The sequence below is a fragment of the Hyperolius riggenbachi genome, chromosome 11 (genome assembly GCF_040937935.1).
Source record: "Hyperolius riggenbachi isolate aHypRig1 chromosome 11, aHypRig1.pri, whole genome shotgun sequence".
NCBI classification, from domain to species: domain Eukaryota; kingdom Metazoa; phylum Chordata; class Amphibia; order Anura; family Hyperoliidae; genus Hyperolius; species Hyperolius riggenbachi.
In genome coordinates, this window is record NC_090656.1 from 179263374 (window position 1) to 179281570 (window position 18197).

The 18197-nt window shown below is 38.9% G+C and overlaps 1 protein-coding gene across 2 annotated transcripts in view; it reads left to right on the top strand.

Annotated features, from left to right (window-relative positions):
* Positions 1-18197, top strand: part of TOX3 (TOX high mobility group box family member 3) — a 176085-nt gene that overhangs the window by 150967 nt on the left and 6921 nt on the right. For both annotated transcript variants that reach the window (XM_068261419.1, XM_068261420.1), the window contains 2 exons: positions 11201-11470; positions 14428-14655. In XM_068261419.1, coding sequence (XP_068117520.1) covers positions 11201-11470; positions 14428-14655 — 498 coding nt within the window. The remainder of the gene's footprint in view (positions 1-11200; positions 11471-14427; positions 14656-18197) is intronic.

The window sequence follows — 18197 nt, forward strand, 5'->3', positions numbered from 1 at the left end:
AACGTTCGGCCATGCGCTCTTAGTTCGGCCATATGGCCGAACGGTTTGGCCGAGCACCGTCAGGTGTTCGGCCGAACTCGAACATCACCCGAACAGGGTGATGTTCTGCAGAACCCGAACAGTGGCGAACACTGTTCGCCCAACACTATCCAGCAGAAGTGACATGAAGCTATTGCCCAATTCTGAGAATTGGAGCTGAGAAGTGGAGCTCCTTAACACTCACAGTACATGACTAAAATTAAGGTCCATAAACTAGGAAAAATTAATACTAATTTTGATTTTAAAGGTTTTACTCAATCCATAAAGAGTTTTTTTTGTTTTTTTCTTTACCTTTTTGCTATCTCTGTCCCCATTGGAGATATTTAACCAACTGACACAATTATTGTTTCAGTCAATAAAAATGTGTTGCTTGACAGCAAATATAAATGTGTACAGGTGTCCCCTAGCATAGTTGGTTTTGTTTTACAGTAATCCCAGTAGGACAGTTCATGGTCACCTGACCACTATACCTTTGATTTTCCTGTGCAGGCCACTGCTTTCTCATATGCCACTTTCCATAGAACAGAACAGGTGGCAGATCCAGGCAGCATGTCTGTATGGTGGGGCAACAAATGTTCAGTCTGTACATGGCTTGACTCGCTTTTTGTCAAGAACACCTACAAATTAGATAAGATGAATATTGTTGGACAAGTGTTCAATGCTATTCCTGTAAATAAACCTTCAGTAAAAAAAAAATGTGTTCTGCTCTTATATTCCTGTAGCAACCTTGAGTTTTGAGTCTGTCATGTGTAAATGTAAATATTACATTATAAAATTGAATTGACTTTAGATTGCCCTTCTCTATATAACCTCCTCGTCTCATCTGGGAAATTAGAAATAGTTTTCTCTACTGCACAATAAGTATTTGTGGTAAATTTTGTAATGTATACCAATGCATAGAATGATAAATAGGGGAGATTAGCAAGTATCTATTTTGGATCAGACATTTTACACTGAATATTCTAAGCACTTACTCATATTTCTATCTCTTCTCTTTATGACTTTATATTTAGCTAACATGAGCACATTTTCAATTAATACAGCGTAGGGGCAATGTTGCCTAATATGTTGAAGATAAAACCGTTATTTCATGGGTCATTAGTGTGTTTAATGCGTGGAACATTCTATTAAAACAAGTACTTATTATTTTTTATAAAGATGTTTATTACTATGGCTAACAGCCAGAGAACAACTACATTTTTGAAGGCCACAATCATTCATCTTTTGATGATTCTATCTGTGGCTGTTTCTCGTAGAACATTTTGATTATTACTAGCCAGCAGTCATTTTTGGTTTTTATAATAGCTGAAGTAGAGAATGATGGCTATTGGAGGAATAGGATGAAACAGAAGTATGCGGAACATACTTCTAAGCCTTCTTTTATGTTTACTTTTTACTCCCCTTCCTCTTCAACCGCTGCATACTAAGGGGCTAAAACATTTAAAATTATAGAACTCCTACGTCAGGAGCATTAACATAAATAAACCTTTGTGTTTGGTTTATACAAAGATTTACACATCAAGAATTGTATACATGTAAATATGTGGCCATTATTGGCCATTGGTATCATGGAATAAAGGGCAGTTTTTCATCTGCCAGCAGAAAGTTTCACATGTGATTTAAAGAGACACTGAAGCGAAAAAAAAAAATGATATAATGAATTGGTTGTGTAGTACGGATAATTACTAGAACATTAGTAGCAAAGAAAATTATTCTCATATTTTTATTTTCAGTTATATAGTGTTTTTATAACATTGTTTCATTCTCTAATATTTGCAGTTTACACACTACTCAGCATTCTAAACGATTTTACAGAGCAGGCCAGTGAACTTTTGAACTGTCCTCTGGACAGAAAAAGAAACTACTGTGATTAACAGTTGAGATAACAAGCTTCAGAAGACAAAGCTGTCTGCGACTTTGAAAGTCGTGGAGCTCAATGGCTCTTTTGCATAGATAACTAGAGTTTCTTAACCCTTCCTGTACTGGAAACAATATTAGACTTATGTCTCTGCTCCTAATGTTTTATTTCTTAGCTGTACTACACATACAAATCATTATATCATTTTTTTCCGCCTCAGTGTCTCCTTAAAGGGAATGTCCAAGCAAAATAAAAAAAATGAGTTTCACTTACCTGGGGCTTCTACCAGCCCCATGCAGCCATCCTGTGCCCTCGTAGTCACTCACTGCTGCTCCAGTCCCCCGCCGCCAGCTTGCCGACCTCGGAGGTCGGCGGGACGCATTGCATACATTTTTACGCATTCCCGCTAGTGCAGGAACATTAACACATACATTTTTACGCATTACTGGTTCAATGCGTAAAAATTTACGCATTGAACCAGCAACGCGTAAAAATGTATGGGTTAATGTTCCTGCACTAGTGGGAATGCGTAAAAACGTACGCAATGCGGCCCCCGACCTCCGAGGTCGGCAAGCTGCCAGCGAGGGACTGGAGCAGCAGTGAGTGACAGCGAGGGCACAGGATGGCTGCATGGGGCTGGTAGAAGCCCCAGGTAAGTGAAACTCATTTTTTTATTTTGCTTGAACCTTCCCTTTAAGGACCTAGTTTAGACCTGCAAGAAGCAGGCATTATCTATTACTCCATAGACAAGCAATGCTTCTGTAGTATAAAAAAAATCTACACTTGCATTAACCTATGTGTTTGTTTACCATAATAACACTTTCAGGTACGTGCAAACTGGCTTGCCCCAAAGCATAGGGACTTGTATAGAATAAGTAAATGTATGTCCCTTCTTTCTCTTTCCACCAGATCTTATGACTTTAAGCAGTTGTAGATGCCTTGTGAGAAAGAGCAGATGATCCCCACCTAGCATGGTTATGAAGCTATTTGGACCCTATGTCCAGTAAAATCATGAATAGGTTTATATGCGATCTGACTACTCTAGCACAAATTTCAAATCCTTGATGCAAGTGGAAAATATAATAAAAACATAGACCCTAAATGTTGTTCACTAATAAAATTAAACACTGACACCACATTATTATTATTCCCCATCCCCCCCTTCTGTCTTCATCTCTTTCTTGATTGAAATCTTTGGGCCTGTTTCCACTACATGCAGATTAAATGCATAATGGATGCAGAAAAACTGACTCTAATGAATGCCTATGGGCCTGTTTCCACTAATCGCGATTTTTCTGATGCAGACTTTCCCATAGGCATTCATTGGAGTCAGTTTTTCTGCATCCATTCTGCATTCAATCTGTGTGTAGTGGAAACAGGTCCCTTGGGTTTTGTCCACCTAGTATCCCAGGTTTATTCTTCCTCTTTTTGATTCCTTGAAGTATTCGGAAGTGTTGCTGTCATTTTGGTTCCTGGATGCTCACTTTTTAAAGTAAGTCTGAAACGAAAATAAAGTTGTGAGATAATGAATTGTATGTCTAATACAAATATTAAACATAACATAAATAGCAAAGAAAAGTCTCATGTTTTCCAATACAGGAAGATTAAAAAAAAAAATAAAAACTTGAGTTATCTATGCAAAATAGCTTCTCCAAGCTAGTTGAACAACTTGGTCGATCTCGGTCCTGTTTTCTGAAGAGCTTAAACAGCCAAGAAACAGTGAGAGACATCTTGAGATAATGTTTGACTATAGGAAAGTTCAAAGTGTTATTACTTCTATTTTGTTTTACAGCTTAAAATACATAGGGCTTGATTCACAAAGCGGTGCAAACTGTTAGCACGCTGGTGAAAAGCCCTTTATCACGCCTAAACTCAGTTTAGGTGTGATAAAACCAAACTCGCGCGAAATTCCTGCGTGCAATGTTTAGTGCGCATAAAGTTTTGCGCGCGTAAACTTTTATGCACCCATTAAACCCTATGCAATTTTCTGCGCGCGTAAAACTTTGCACGCGAGTTTTATTCCTGAAAATGGTGCTAACCTACTGGTGCAAAGGTTATCACGTCTAAACTACTTTAGGCGTGCTAAGTAGGTTAGCACCACTTTGTGAATCAAGCCCATAGTGTAGAGTCTAAACAGCAGCTGTTGATAGTCTGATGCAACGTTACACATAAAGCTATATAACTAAAAATAAAAGTTATATTTATTATCTATACGACACATACAATTCCTTAGCTGGTGAGGTTTTTTTTTGTGCTTTAGATTTGCTTTAAAGTGTGGAAGTCTCAGTTCATAAGAACACAAAGTTCATAAGAACAAAAGGTACCCAAACGTGGTTAAATTTTCCATTTTTTTTCGATTAGATAATTTGGTTCGATTATTCTGTCAGATCAAATATAAAGATTTTTCCAACATGTCTGATAAGATTTTTCTCAAAAAAGTGGGATAATCGTTCGAATTTCTTGATCGAAAAAAAATATTTTCAACTTTCATTCGATTCGATCATTTAGTTCGAATAAACGGGAAAATCAAACGTTTTTATTGTATCGTGCATGGGTACCATCAGTTACTTATTTTTAGTACCATGTCATGTTTGGTCCCTTTCTGTGGGATGCTGGAAGAAGTTGGAGTACAGTTTATATGATATGACTACTATTGATAATTAAATACTAAAGTATCTATGAAGATGTAATAAAACATTCCCAAAAATGTGAGAGTTGTACTCAGTTGTGAGCTACTTTATACAAGTCTTCAGTGAACTTGTATTCAGAGATTATGGGGTGTATTTATTTTTGCTTGATTTGCATTTTTGTTTTAATAAGATGAGAAGAAACCTATACAGTATATTTAGATCCATGGCAATGCATTACATATTCTACTACCTGCAATCTTGTAGGGAAATTCCTCTATTGTAAAATCTGTAAAGTCTTTTTTTCAACATAATGTTATTAAATTGTTCTTATCAGGTCCTAAAATGATTCTCCATGAGATTTCTGGGCAGTGTTCTCCCCAGGCTCTTTTAGCCGGGTGCTCCACCCGGCTAGATTTGGTGACCACCCGGCTGTCGTCAGCTCACCACCTCACCTCCTCCTATGCTGTAAGCAGAGTTGCCCTGGATTTTCATCTCGACCCACCCGGCTACTTTTTCATGCCACCCGGCTACTATTCCATGCCACCCGGCTGGAAAAAAATTCTGGGGAGAACACTGCTGGGAGTATAATATTTTCTTGCCTGACCCTGCGCAGCTTCTGAATTAAGCAAGGGAGAGCTGTGTAGTGCTAGATTTAACAAAGGCTTTTTTTTTTTTGTCAAAACAAATTTCTCTATCCCTATTTCCCCAGGCTTGTACAGCTACGTTATGTACTAGGTTTTCATTATCTGAAACAATTGTTTCTGATCACTTTGGATGAGAACATGTACAGCTTTCCTACTAATGTTGTTCACCTCCCTTTTGATCGTATTTGAAAGAACTTCCTTTCAAGTTCTGTAGTAGGGTACCACTTTTTTATCCATGCCTCTCCACTGAATAGAACATGCTGCTCAGTCAGGACCCAAGCAATGTGTCAATACAGTGATCTCGGCATTTTTTTTTTTTTTGAACAATTAAGATGTTCGTAGCTTTAGATCTCTTGTTACCTATTTAACCTGTGAATGTGGCAAAGAAAATAGTATTTCGATATTTAGATGTTTTCCATTCATAGGGTGATGTAAAAGAGGTGGAAACATATAAAACATGTAGAAAGAGGCCCATAAACTCTAAATAATTAGGAGTTATGGCATTGAAACCCATTCAAGGACAATCTATTACCTGGTAGTGAATGGCAATTCAAGTTACAAAATTTGTTTTCGTTCCAATAAATGGACAGTGACCAGTGAATTAAAACAAGCTAGCTGTGAATGTACAATGGTTTCAGTAGAAGCTGTGAAATAATGTTGTATTGTTGCTAACAAATTGTCCAGTGGGACATGAAAAGTATCCTTGTATGCTGATCAGCCAAAATGTTAAAGCCCCAAATATTAAAAAAGGTAACTGTGCTCATCCTGCTGTGATTTGAGGGGAGAACAGGTGCTGAGGGAGGTCAATTTACTTGCAAAAAATCATTAAGCAGCTAATTCTTTAATGCCTTCAAGTAGCGAGGTGTAGCATCTATGAAGAAGACTTGTTTTTGCAACACTTCCCACATATTTTTCCACACCTCCCACTGCTGAACCTTCGCCTACCTCTGCCTCCCCCCCCCCCCACACACACACACACACACGTTGTGCTTGGGCATGACAAATGATTGCCAAGTGTGACTAGTTGTGCCATAGTATGGCAGTCTTGGCTCTTGACTTTCTGACATTATCACCCCATCTTTCCAGAACTTTTATGAGCCAAAACCAATTCCGTGTACAACCCCCTGTTTGCACTTGGCGCTATAAATGTTTCTGATTCTGCTATGATTCGACTGAGATCTGGAGAAATTGGAGACTAAATGGGATTAAATCAAAACCACTTTGCTTTCATGCATTGCTTAAAGCCAGAATAAAAACCGAGCCAGAATAAAAAAAAGTTTCACGTACCTGAGACTTTCCCCAGTCCCCTGCAGAAGTCCTGTGCCCGTGCTGTCACTCACCGATCATCTGGTCCCCTGCCGTAGCTCAGTTTCGTTGTTCTGTCAACTGGCCAGTCACCGAGCCAGTGTTTTTGCGTGGCCCTGGCTGTGCGCATCCTGGATCACGCTTCCAACCCTGTGGCCATCCTGTGGATGCGCAGTTTGGGTACTACGTACATGCGCAAACTGCACATGCGCAGGACGGCCACAGGGACGAGAGCGGGATTAAGGACGCATGGACACACAGGCGTACTGCCTCAGTGACTGGCCAGTCACCGAAAATGAAACTGAGCCGTGGCGGGTGACCGGATGATCGCAAGCACAGTATGTCTGCAGGGGGCTGGTAGAAAATCTAGGTAGGTGAAACTTTTTTTTTTATTCTGGCTCGGTTAAGGTTCCCTTTTAAGTTCTCATGCTTACACACCCATTGTAGGCACTTTTGGCAGTGGAAAGGGATAAGCATGGGCACTTTGACTGATTTATCTATGAAAGCTGCAATGCACGGTGTGCCCTAACACTTATTTTTTTTCATCATGGACAGCAATATGTTTGTGCCACTTTGTGCTACAGTAACTCTTCCGTGGGAACAGATCAGACAGGCTAGCTTATGGTTCCCATGTTCTTCACGGAGTCCCGGGCACCTATAACTCTGTCCTTTTTTAGACCCACTTTGCTAGCTACTAACCACAATATACTGAGAAAAACCACAAGATTTGCCATTCGGAAGTGCTGTGACCCAGTCATGTAGCCATCTAAATTTGGTCCTTGCAAAGTCATCTAAGTCATTATTCTTCCCATTTATTTCCTGCCTCCAAATCTTCACCTTCAAAACCTGTTCTCTTGCTTCCTAATATATCTCACTCATTGACAGCTGTCAAATAAGTCAAGTTAATGTTATTCTTTTTACCTTCCAGTGGTTTTAATTTGGTGGTTTCTCTATTTACATGATACAATTAAATCCTTTCCTGGTGCCTTAATTGGTTTATCCCACCTACCATTACTACTGCAATTGTTTGTAACGTAAGCAAGAACTGTATTAGTATTTAGTCATCCTTGTTTTTGTTAGATGCTTATTAAAAACAACTTTGTATTATTACTTTATCGATCAATTACGTTTTTTTGACATAAGATCCAGTAACCTCTAGGTTGGTTGTGAGAGGTTTACCTAAACTTGTTTTCCCTAGTGGTGTTGAACAAGCATTTAATACAATTTGAAATGCTGGAGGATAATACTGGTGTATTGACACACAAATTTACAGATTGTTTCAAGATGAGATCAGTGTTTTTATTTTTTTACTACACCTGTAATGCAATAAAAAAAAGCAAACTTGTATAATGCAAGTATGTTTGCAACGCATGAAGAATATCCATAAGATATGCATGAATATAAAAAGACTTGGATAAGCTGTCCTGTGTGTAATAATTTATTATAATTTGAAACATTGTCTTACTGCTTGTTAAGTTCCCTACAAAGTGACATTTTATTTTCTTTCAAATGAGTTTATCACTTTTGATTTTTAAATTTAGATGGGCCAAATAAATTAGCACATGCCACTTCCGATTCTCAAGTCTTGCTGTACTTATTCTCTTAGTTTGACATATAAATCACACTGTGCTTTAGAAACGTGTAAAAGCTCCATAAATACATTTTTGTGGCTTTTTGTTTTTTTTTTAGTTTTGTAAAACATTTATTTTTGTTGAATTTGATGTCATTCTTCTAAAATTACATTTTGTAATATCTTTGAAACGATTACATGGGTTTGCAAAGGAGCTCTAAACTCTCATTAGTTTGAAGATGGGCAATTATAATTCAGTTTCATGAGTAATTAATATTTTAATCACCTTAAAATTTGGTTAAGGTTTTCTGGTTATAATTAAGTAAATACGGGGAAGCATTTATTTAATCAACAAATAAGCATTACTTTTTAATAACTTCTTTATTTAGATACCACTTGAGAGTTTTTAATGGTTTATAAATATTAGTGTACGTTAATTTAATATGTTGAAACTGTTAACCACTTAAGTTCACAAGCAATAGCCTAAGGATTAAGGATACCAGAGCTGAATGAAGTAGGAGAAATGGGGGGAGGAGGCATGTACTGAAAGCTATCCTGATGCCCACCGCTCCCCCCATTCTCCTCTCTGCCCCTTCGATCTACCTAAATGTTCCCCCCCCAGCAGCCTCTTTTGGGTTGCGGGGTCAGGCATTAGTGCAATGGCGCTGTAGGATGCGCACAGCTGGGCAAGTACCTGTGTACTAATACCTGACTCTGGCAACCCAGAAGAGGCTACTGGGGGGCACTTAGGAAGATCGGAGGGGCCAAGAGGAAAACAAGGGGAACAGTGGGCATTAGAGACAAATATGTCAAGCTGTGACAAAATGTCTTACACCTCTGTTCTGTTATGCTGTCTACTTTACTAGTCATGAGATTTAGGGTCAGTTCACCCTTGGTCATTTTTGACGTGCACAGTAGTTAGTAGAGGCAATGCTAAATCACGTGATATGGCACACTTCTGCTCCATAGACAGTGGGAGTGCCTGGGTATAGTGCAACAGTTACGGTACTTTCTCGGGCTACTTTGTTTAATGGGATTAACTGGCCCTTATTTTAACATTGGCAAGCTGGGTACATTTGTTCCGCTAACATAAGTGAGTTGATGGCACCCTTTCTAACTACAAGGTTTCAGATAGGTTGTAGTAGATCATGCCCACAATATTTGACCAATCACAATGCTTCATGCTGTAGAGGGTGCTGTGATTGGAGAACTGTTCCTATGAGGTTTCCCGCTGGGTCTGCTAAAGTAGACAAGCGCCCAAAACTGTGCACACTGTTAAATTTATTTGTGTGTTTGTGTGTTGCAACATAAAATACTAGGAAATAACCTCCCTGGCGGTCTATTAAAACCGCCAGGGGGCAGCGTAGCACTTTAATTTTTTTTTTCAATTATGTAGCTAGCATAGCTACATGATAGCCGCTGTGCAGCGGCATCCCCCACCCCCTCCGATCGCCTCTGGTGATCAGTGCAAACAGGAAATCTCGTTCAGAACAGGACTTCCTGTTTGGCTTCCCCCGTCGCCATGGTGACGATCGGGATGACGTCTTCGACGTTGTGACGTCAGAGGGAGAACTGATTCATCCCACAGCACTGCTTGGCACTGATTGGCCAGGGTGCGCACAAGGTCTGGGGGGGCCCTCTAACGCGGCGAATCGGTGGCGAGCGGCGACGATCAAGCTATGCACACAGCTAGCAAAGTGCTAGCTGCGTGCAACAAAAAAAAAAGTGTACAAATCGGCCCAACAGGGCCTGAGTAATCCTCCACGGCGGCTTAGCCCGTGCTCAGCACGAGCTTACCGCCAGGGAGGTTAATAATAACATGGCTTTGAGAATTTGGGCTTCATTACATGGAAATAATATGAATTGTTAATACTACAGTTGCTATATGACTTGCTTCTTCAGTCTTCAGGGTAGAGCTAAGTTTTTTGCATAATGGGAAATATATGACCCTGACATTTACTTGTAATGACTAACTACCACACAAATGATGCATTGCTCATAGGAACACATTTGTGATCAGGATGACTATACATATTATACTGCACTAACCTATGTTCCCCATCTCTCACAGAATATATCAAATAATTCATGTCACTAGCTGTCCCTCCAAGGGGCTTATAATTTAATGTCCCTTCATAGCCATAGTCTAGTGTCACTTCCTTAGTCTAGGACCAATTTAGGCACAAGCTAATTAACCTATCAGCATGTTTTTTGATATGTAGATTATATGAGAATCTTCCCTTGAGATACATCAGGATGCAGATTCCAATAATCTGATACAAGCAAATGTGCCAAATATTTTATATAGGACTCGCAGATGGGGCCCAAAAACCATGTGCCACCCTGCCTCCTTTGTTGCTAGGCCACTAGCCACCTTTATGTTTTTTTAGGCTGTTCTGTCAACCTGTTTTTTTATCATTACAGTTTTCTTGTGCGGTTAGCTCAATAACTGAACACATGCTTATCTCTGTTGTTGAGTTTACATAGAAATTGCTTTCCCAGCTGCTGAAAAGATAGCACATACTATTTCACCTATCTGTGCTCTGTTATATAAAAACTGTTTGTTATGTCTATAGAGTTAGTTTTAACTGCTAGTATAAAAATGTTGATTTGAAAAAAAGAAAAATAAGGTTTTTACTATGCAGCATTAATAAAAAAGCAAGATCTTGTACCCATCAGAACTGTGATGTTCAAGAAGCAGCTGCTATTTTTTTGTTTGTTTTATATCATAACTTTTGTGATGTTTATAAATCTTTGTTACCATCATGTTGTGTTTCCTTTTTTAAATAGTTTGATGGTTAGGAATATGTTGTTAGTGTTCACTGCAAGTATTTTTGTGTCGTACATTAAAAAAATGATGATTTTTTTGCTAAGGAGATTGTGTTAAACAAAAATCTACATTAGCCATTTCTTTTCCATAACACCATTTGTTCTCAAAAAAATCTTCCCATTACAAATATTTTATTTTACATTAAACAATGTGAAATGAGGCTCGAGTTTTTACAACTTTCTGGGGAGGTTTCCCCCCACTTGTTCCTGGAATATCCATGTTTGCCAGTGCTGAATATAATGTGTATAGGTGCAATTCATATGTAACCTGTTATGGTGCAAATTGTGTTTTTTCAATGCTTTCATTTTTCCTTATTTTTCTTAGGATCAAAGACAGGCTCAGATGTCCCAGTATCGCCAGGACCACTCATTACTTATGAGGTCGCTGGTACACATGTCTGACGTAGCACGGGCGGGAATGATGTCTCCAAGCCAACTCACCACCATTAACCAATCCCAGCTCAGCACGCAGTTAGGACTAAATATTGGTGGAAATGGCATGCCACATACCTCCCCCTCTCCACCAGCAAGCAAGTCTGCTACACCATCTCCTTCTAGCTCCGTCAATGAAGAGGATGGAGAAGACACAAACAGGGTATGTACAGCAAAACAAGTTTTTAATACAGAGATTGTGTAAATACTTTAAGATTTAATAATGTATTCTTTTGATGATTCTTGTGCAGATTTTTATTAGAGGTATAAAAGTTAAGTACAGTTCTAAAAAATAAAAAAAGGTTAATAGTATGGCAACATATAAGAATATGTCTTAGGTGCCTTGATTAAGGGGCACCCTGGGAGGCCCCAAAACTGTTGTTGGGGATTGAAGTTGATAATGACCTGAGCTGAACATATTATTGGTGTGCTGATCTTTCCTAGATATAGTGATTTATTTGAGTGGACACTAGTTTCTCCTTGATTAAGAACCCTTGGTTTGCATTACCGGTGTTTCACTACTCTTGAACTTTGTCACTCTGACATCAGTGGCATGGAAGGTATGGCGATGTTCGAATCTGGGTTTGCTTATTTGGAAACCCGATAATGCCATACGAAGCAGTTCAGTACAATTATAATCGTAGAGAGTCATGGAGTTGTGTTCCACGTCACGTTTTCTGTGACTCTGATGTTTTCTCCTTGCAGCATGATCGGAAAGAAAGTCACAAAGTTGCGTTCCACTTCAGTGTCACGTGGAACACAATCGTAATGGTGCTGAACTACTTTGGATGGCATTATCCGGGTTTCCCAATAAGGAAACCCAGATTTGAACAACAATACTATGAAGGAAGTAAAGGAATCTCTGCCACAGAATGTACCTGCGGCAATTAAAAATCCTTTCACATACTGCTAAGTAATGTACAGATGTCCATATGTATTCAGTTACCTGGTTCAGTCATTGTGAACCGTTTTTTGTTTTTGGTTTTCTTTTTTGGTGGGGGATTGGTAAAGAACCTGAAAGACTACATACTATTGCTATTCTTAATATAAATTTGCCTTCTTAAAACAAGAGGTATTTGCAATTACTCAGCTTCATGTGAGTAGGAGGAGATTTGCATGATGCATCACATGCTCAGGGATAGATTAAATATACAAATCCTTTTCATGCATCTCTGAAAAGGCAAACACCAGACTCACTGGTAGATAGTGTACCTTTAGCCTGTTCATTTTACAGAGCCGTACAATTACAATTTGTAGACTGTTATTCCAGGCCAAATTGCCATCGCTGAGGTTTTATATGGCTTTGTAGATAGGGTTTGGGAAACAGGAGTTTTACAAACTTCTTAGTTAAAGCAAATCAGAAGTGAGAGGAATATGTAGACTTGACCTCATTATTTACTTTTAAACAAAACAAATTGCCTGGCGGTCCTGCTGATCATCTAACGCTAAAACGTTAAGTCATAGACCCTGAACAAGCATACAGATCGGATGTCTCTGACTAAAGTCTGTTTAGATTAGCTGCATGCTTGTTTCAGGTGTGTGATTCACACACAACTGCAGCCAAATACATCAGCAGAACTGCCAGGCAACTGGTATTGTTTAAAAGGAAGTAAATATGGCAGCCACCATATAACTCACTTCCGGTTCCCTTGAAGTCATGGTAAACCAGAACTTCATTGCACTGATGAAGTCCAATTTAGCCTAAGATAAGCAAACAATTGTTTAAAGGACACCAGTAGAATAAGGGCTATGGAGGCTGCCATAGTTTTCTTTTATGCAATACCAGTTGCCTGGCAGTCCTGCTGATCCTCTCCCTCTAATATTTTTAGCAATAGACCCTGAACAAGCATGCAGCAGATCTGGTGTTTCTGACAATATTGTCAGATCTGACAAGATTAGCTGCATGCTTGTTTCTGGTGTTGATTAAACACTACTGCAGTCAAATAGATCAGCAGGGCTGCCAGGCAACTGGTATTGTTTAAAAAGAAATACAAATGGCAGCCTCCATAGCCCTCTTGCTACAGTTGTCCTTTAAAGTTAGCTTGGCCTTCAGCCGAGTGATTTATCTGTTGCAGCACATTGCAAAGGAATGCAAGCATACTAATGTTGATTGTTTATCGAGTTGGCCACATGGTGACATTTCGCCAGTTTTTAATTTTATTTGTAAGAGTGAATCTTTGTATATCTAAAAGATAGCTTTGCATCTGCTCTAGGATGAGAACAGGGCAAGAGTATTAAGGCCCTTCCTCATTGTCAGCCACAACTATAACCTCTAGTAGAGTTGTTGAGCTTTTGCTTACAAGGAACCACCCACTGATCTTTTGATACTCCTCTCCCATCATGCTTTTCCATATAACTTCAGCAAACCTGACACCTAAATTCAGCATCCATTAATTACTGTTGTCAGACCTCTGGAGGTTTGAAACAGGTAGCATTTTAAACATTGTGTAAACCTCGATGAAATCATTATTTAGAACTTTTATAATAGGTGTTTAACAATGATGACAGCAAGGAATGTATGTTTCCAGTTTTACATTTTAAATTCAGCCCAGACTTGAGCGCTACAGGTAGTGATTAAAAAAATCTGTAATTTTCAGTGAGCATGAGGACAATACATTTTATAGCCATTATAAAGGAGGTAATAAATGCCAGTACTATAAATATTTTGCATTTCTTTCTTAAAATAAAACATTTACTTTGAAAGCAGCTTTAGGCATGAAATTACTTTCCTTATAAATACTACTAGATAGATTTACTTAAAAGTGGTACAATAAATGTATGTACTAACGTATCTTATTTCTGAAATGCTGCTTTCAGGTATTGTGTAAAAAAAATATTTAATTTGGGACTTTCTACTCGCATTTTATAACCAAGAAGTGCTTTTTGTGTCCGATTGTCTTTTTATTATTATTATTATTATTCTATGAGATCTCATTTTAATTTTCTCTTTAGTGCCTAATAATTTGTAATAGATGCATAAAATTCCATGACTGAGATAATTGTTTATTTGATATGTACAGTGTTGTTTTGGATTATAATGCTCTTAGATTTGAACACTTCAAGGCCAGACAAGTAGAAAATCAATACAAATATTTTTTATTTAATCTGTTTGTCCCACAGATTATTGGAGAGAAAAGAGCTGCCCCAGATTCTGGGAAGAAACCCAAGACTCCAAAGAAGAAGAAAAAGAAAGACCCAAATGAACCCCAGAAGCCAGTGTCTGCCTATGCGCTCTTTTTTAGGGATACCCAAGCAGCGATTAAAGGTCAAAACCCCAATGCTACTTTTGGTGAAGTGTCAAAAATTGTAGCTTCTATGTGGGATGGCCTTGGAGAAGAACAAAAACAGGTAATTCACGTTAATGGTCCTGAAATGTAATCACAACTAGGATGACATTGACATCACTAATAGCAGCTACTTATTTTTCCATGCATGTTCAGAGGTGCCCTTCAGCTACATGCTCATTCTGGGCCAATGTAGTAAAGTACACCTATAGGGAAGAAGTGCTCCAAATGTGTACTCTCCTCAATAGTGAGAAACTCCTGGATCCTTCACAGGCTTCACCACCCTCTCCACTGGCCATTCCAGCTTGCACATGCACAAACCCCGATCGGACTTGAACTGGTCCATGATACTGGTCATACACAAGACATCTGTGCAGTAGCATGGACCGGATTAGGCTTTGCTTTTTCCGCCAGTGCTCGAGCGGGCTTGTGCTACTGTCTAGTCGAAGTGCGTTTGTGCTCTTTTTTTGTACAGGAGAGCAGGCCCGTGCTTTGGGAGGACACAGAAATGCAATCGGCAAGTTTCTAACTTTTACTTTAAAAAAAGTACATTTTTGCTTTACAGTATTAGTAAGGACAACACTATTAGGGCAGAGCATCTGCACAGAAGTCTTAAAACTTGCATTGTTTATTAGAGAATGAAGATGGCAGTCTCTGTATTCCTTTCACTTCAGGTTCCCTTTAAAAACTCCCCAGTTTTTTTCTTTTTCATATATATTTGTTTGCGTAAAGAAAACTTTCAATAAACACAGGTAGGATCTAGGGATTCCTGCTATGGTGCAATCACTGAGGCAATCTGTGTGCCAATACGCTATTCATCAGAGCTGCTATATGCCAATGTTTCCTGATGAAAAAGTATGCACAAGCTTATTATTATTACTATTATTTTCTTATTATTTAATATTTATATAGAACCAACATCTTCTGCACTGTACGGAGTGCATATAGTCACACTAACTGTCCCTCAAAGGTTCCTCCTACCAACTTGTACTAACGCATACCAACACATTAAAGGACTAATTGGACATGAAAGGACTATTGTAGGGGAAAAAGTGTTGAACTTACTGGGGGCTTCTAATGGTCCCCTCCAGACATCCCGTGCCCAACAGCCACTCACCTATGCTCCGGTCCCCGCCTCTGATTCACTTCTAATTTGTGACTTTAAAGTCAGAAAACCACTGCCCCTCTGCGGCTGCGTCTCCCTGATGTCACCAGGAGCCTACTATGCAGGCACAGGCCGTACTGGGCCAGCGCCATACACTCCCGGTGATGTCAGCAGGAGCGCGGATGCAGCCGTACAGACGCAGTTGTTTTTCGACTTGAAAGATGCAAATTCCGGAAGTGAACCAGAGGCGGGGACAGGAGCATCTGTGAGTGGCTGTACGGACACAGGGCGTCTGCAGGGGACCCTTAGAAGCCCCAAGTTCAACTCTTTTTCCCCCTACAGTAGTCATTTTAAGTGTTAAAAGGCCTGTTGTGTTTAGCAAAGGTTAATAAGAATTAAAGCAGAATATAACCCTGCATTTCAACTTTGCTCTAAAACATTATTTACAGCATATTATATGCAACCAGCATTTTTTTGTTTACTAGACCAGCATTAGAAGGGTTACACACCTGAGGTTTAATGTTCCGTGGAGAGATATGCAGACGCATCCGAAGTTCAGATAGATACATTTAACTAAATAGAATATAACAAGTGAGAAATGTTACACACTCTTTGGCTGTCCTCCAGCTCCTGCACAGTCAGAGAGAGTGAGTCACATTCCACACTTAGATACATTTAAGTAAACAAAATGTATCTATGTAAGCTTCGGATGCTTCTGCATATCTCTCCAGGAACTTTAAACCTCTGTGTGTAACCCTTCCAATGCTGGTCTAGTAAAAAAAAATGCTGGTTGCATATAATATACTGTAAATAATGTTTTAGAGCAAAGTTGAAATGCAGGGTTATATTCCGATTTTAGCATGAGGGCTTGGTTAGTCTTGGGCATGAAATGCTGATGCCACCACCTGTTTGTACCACCATCAGTAATAAACAAATCTGATTTAATATGCATACGCTAATGTTAATACTTGTATTCTATTATTTACTGAAAACATATGGCCCTGTATCTGAGATTTCCACTATGCAGTACCTGATATGTATACTAATTATGCATTTGGCACTCCCAGGTAATGATTAGCTAGTTGTTTTACTGCTGCTTCACACTTGGGCGCTTTTCAGCGCTTTGCTGATCACTGGCGATCAGAAAAGTGATGTTAACTTATACATTCCTATGAGATAATTCTCAATGCAGCGTTTGCATAAATCACAAATGTGCTGCATGCAGCATTTTGGGGGCGATTGGAATGTGTCTCTCATTCTATTGAAAGGGAATCACAAAAACAAATCTCAGCAAAATCGCAATCACAACCTTTTCGCGATTTTTACTCTGGCTGTATATCAGCCCTCAGTCATACAGCACACATTATTTTACATAGCAGTGCTTGCTAGAGAAAACTTAGGGTGTATATCCTCCTTATTTTGGGCAGCACGGTGGCATAGTGGTTAGCTCTCTCGCCTTGCAGCGCTGGGTCACTGGTTCGAATCCCAGCCAGGGCACTATCTGCAAAGAGTTTGTATGTTCTCTCCGTGTCTGCGTGGGTTTCCTCCATGCACTCCGGTTTCCTCCCACATTCCAAAAACATACAGATACGTTAATTGGCTCCCCCTAAAATTGGCCCTAGACTACAGTACTTACACTACATAATATAGATATATGGCAATGGTAGGGATTAGATTGTGAGCTCCTTTGAGGGACAGTTAGTGACAAGATATATATATATACACTGTACAGCGCTGCGTAATATGTCGGCGCTATATAAATACTAACTAATAATAATAATAATAATAGTAATTCAAAACCATAAGGTCTGTAGTTACACCTTTATACCTGCCCATATTGAAAGTCTTTTTCTTTAATTATAAAACTGTCTTGCAAAAGTGCCAATCTTTATGAAAAAAGAGACTTGAAAGTACATTTCTTTTCTACATGTCTTATAGTTAACACAATCCATAAAAAGGGTTGTCTAGTAGTATATAATGTATATTTCAAAATATCCTATCAAGGGTATGCGGTTCAGCATAGGACTTCTTTGTGCTCAGTACTTGTACCGGTCTACTTTATGAAATTATTGTATGTATTCCAATTTAAAGAGTCAAATTCAGTCATTCTTATTAGAATTTTGGTCTGCTTATGCCTTATAACACAAAGCTACATTATTTTATTTTTTATTTTATTTTTGTAAAAAAACATTACTTGGAGTCTGTTAATGTAACATGAAGGCATTGTGTACAAGTTTCTAAGACATCTGCTCTCTACCAGACTTCCCTTGTTATGATTTAATCATGGTGATTAATCAAGCCTATTTGTAGCTGTGTGCAACAACTGGGCCTTTGTTGAACGACACAAAAAATACTTAGTAGGGGCCAGACTTCTATAGGCAGGAAGTCAAGGAAAACATAATCACACTCATTCACAGAACTGGGTGAACTATCAAAGGATTGCTCTAGTTTTGTACTGGGCTGGATGATGCTCTAATAGGCTTCTCTGTAATACTATAAAT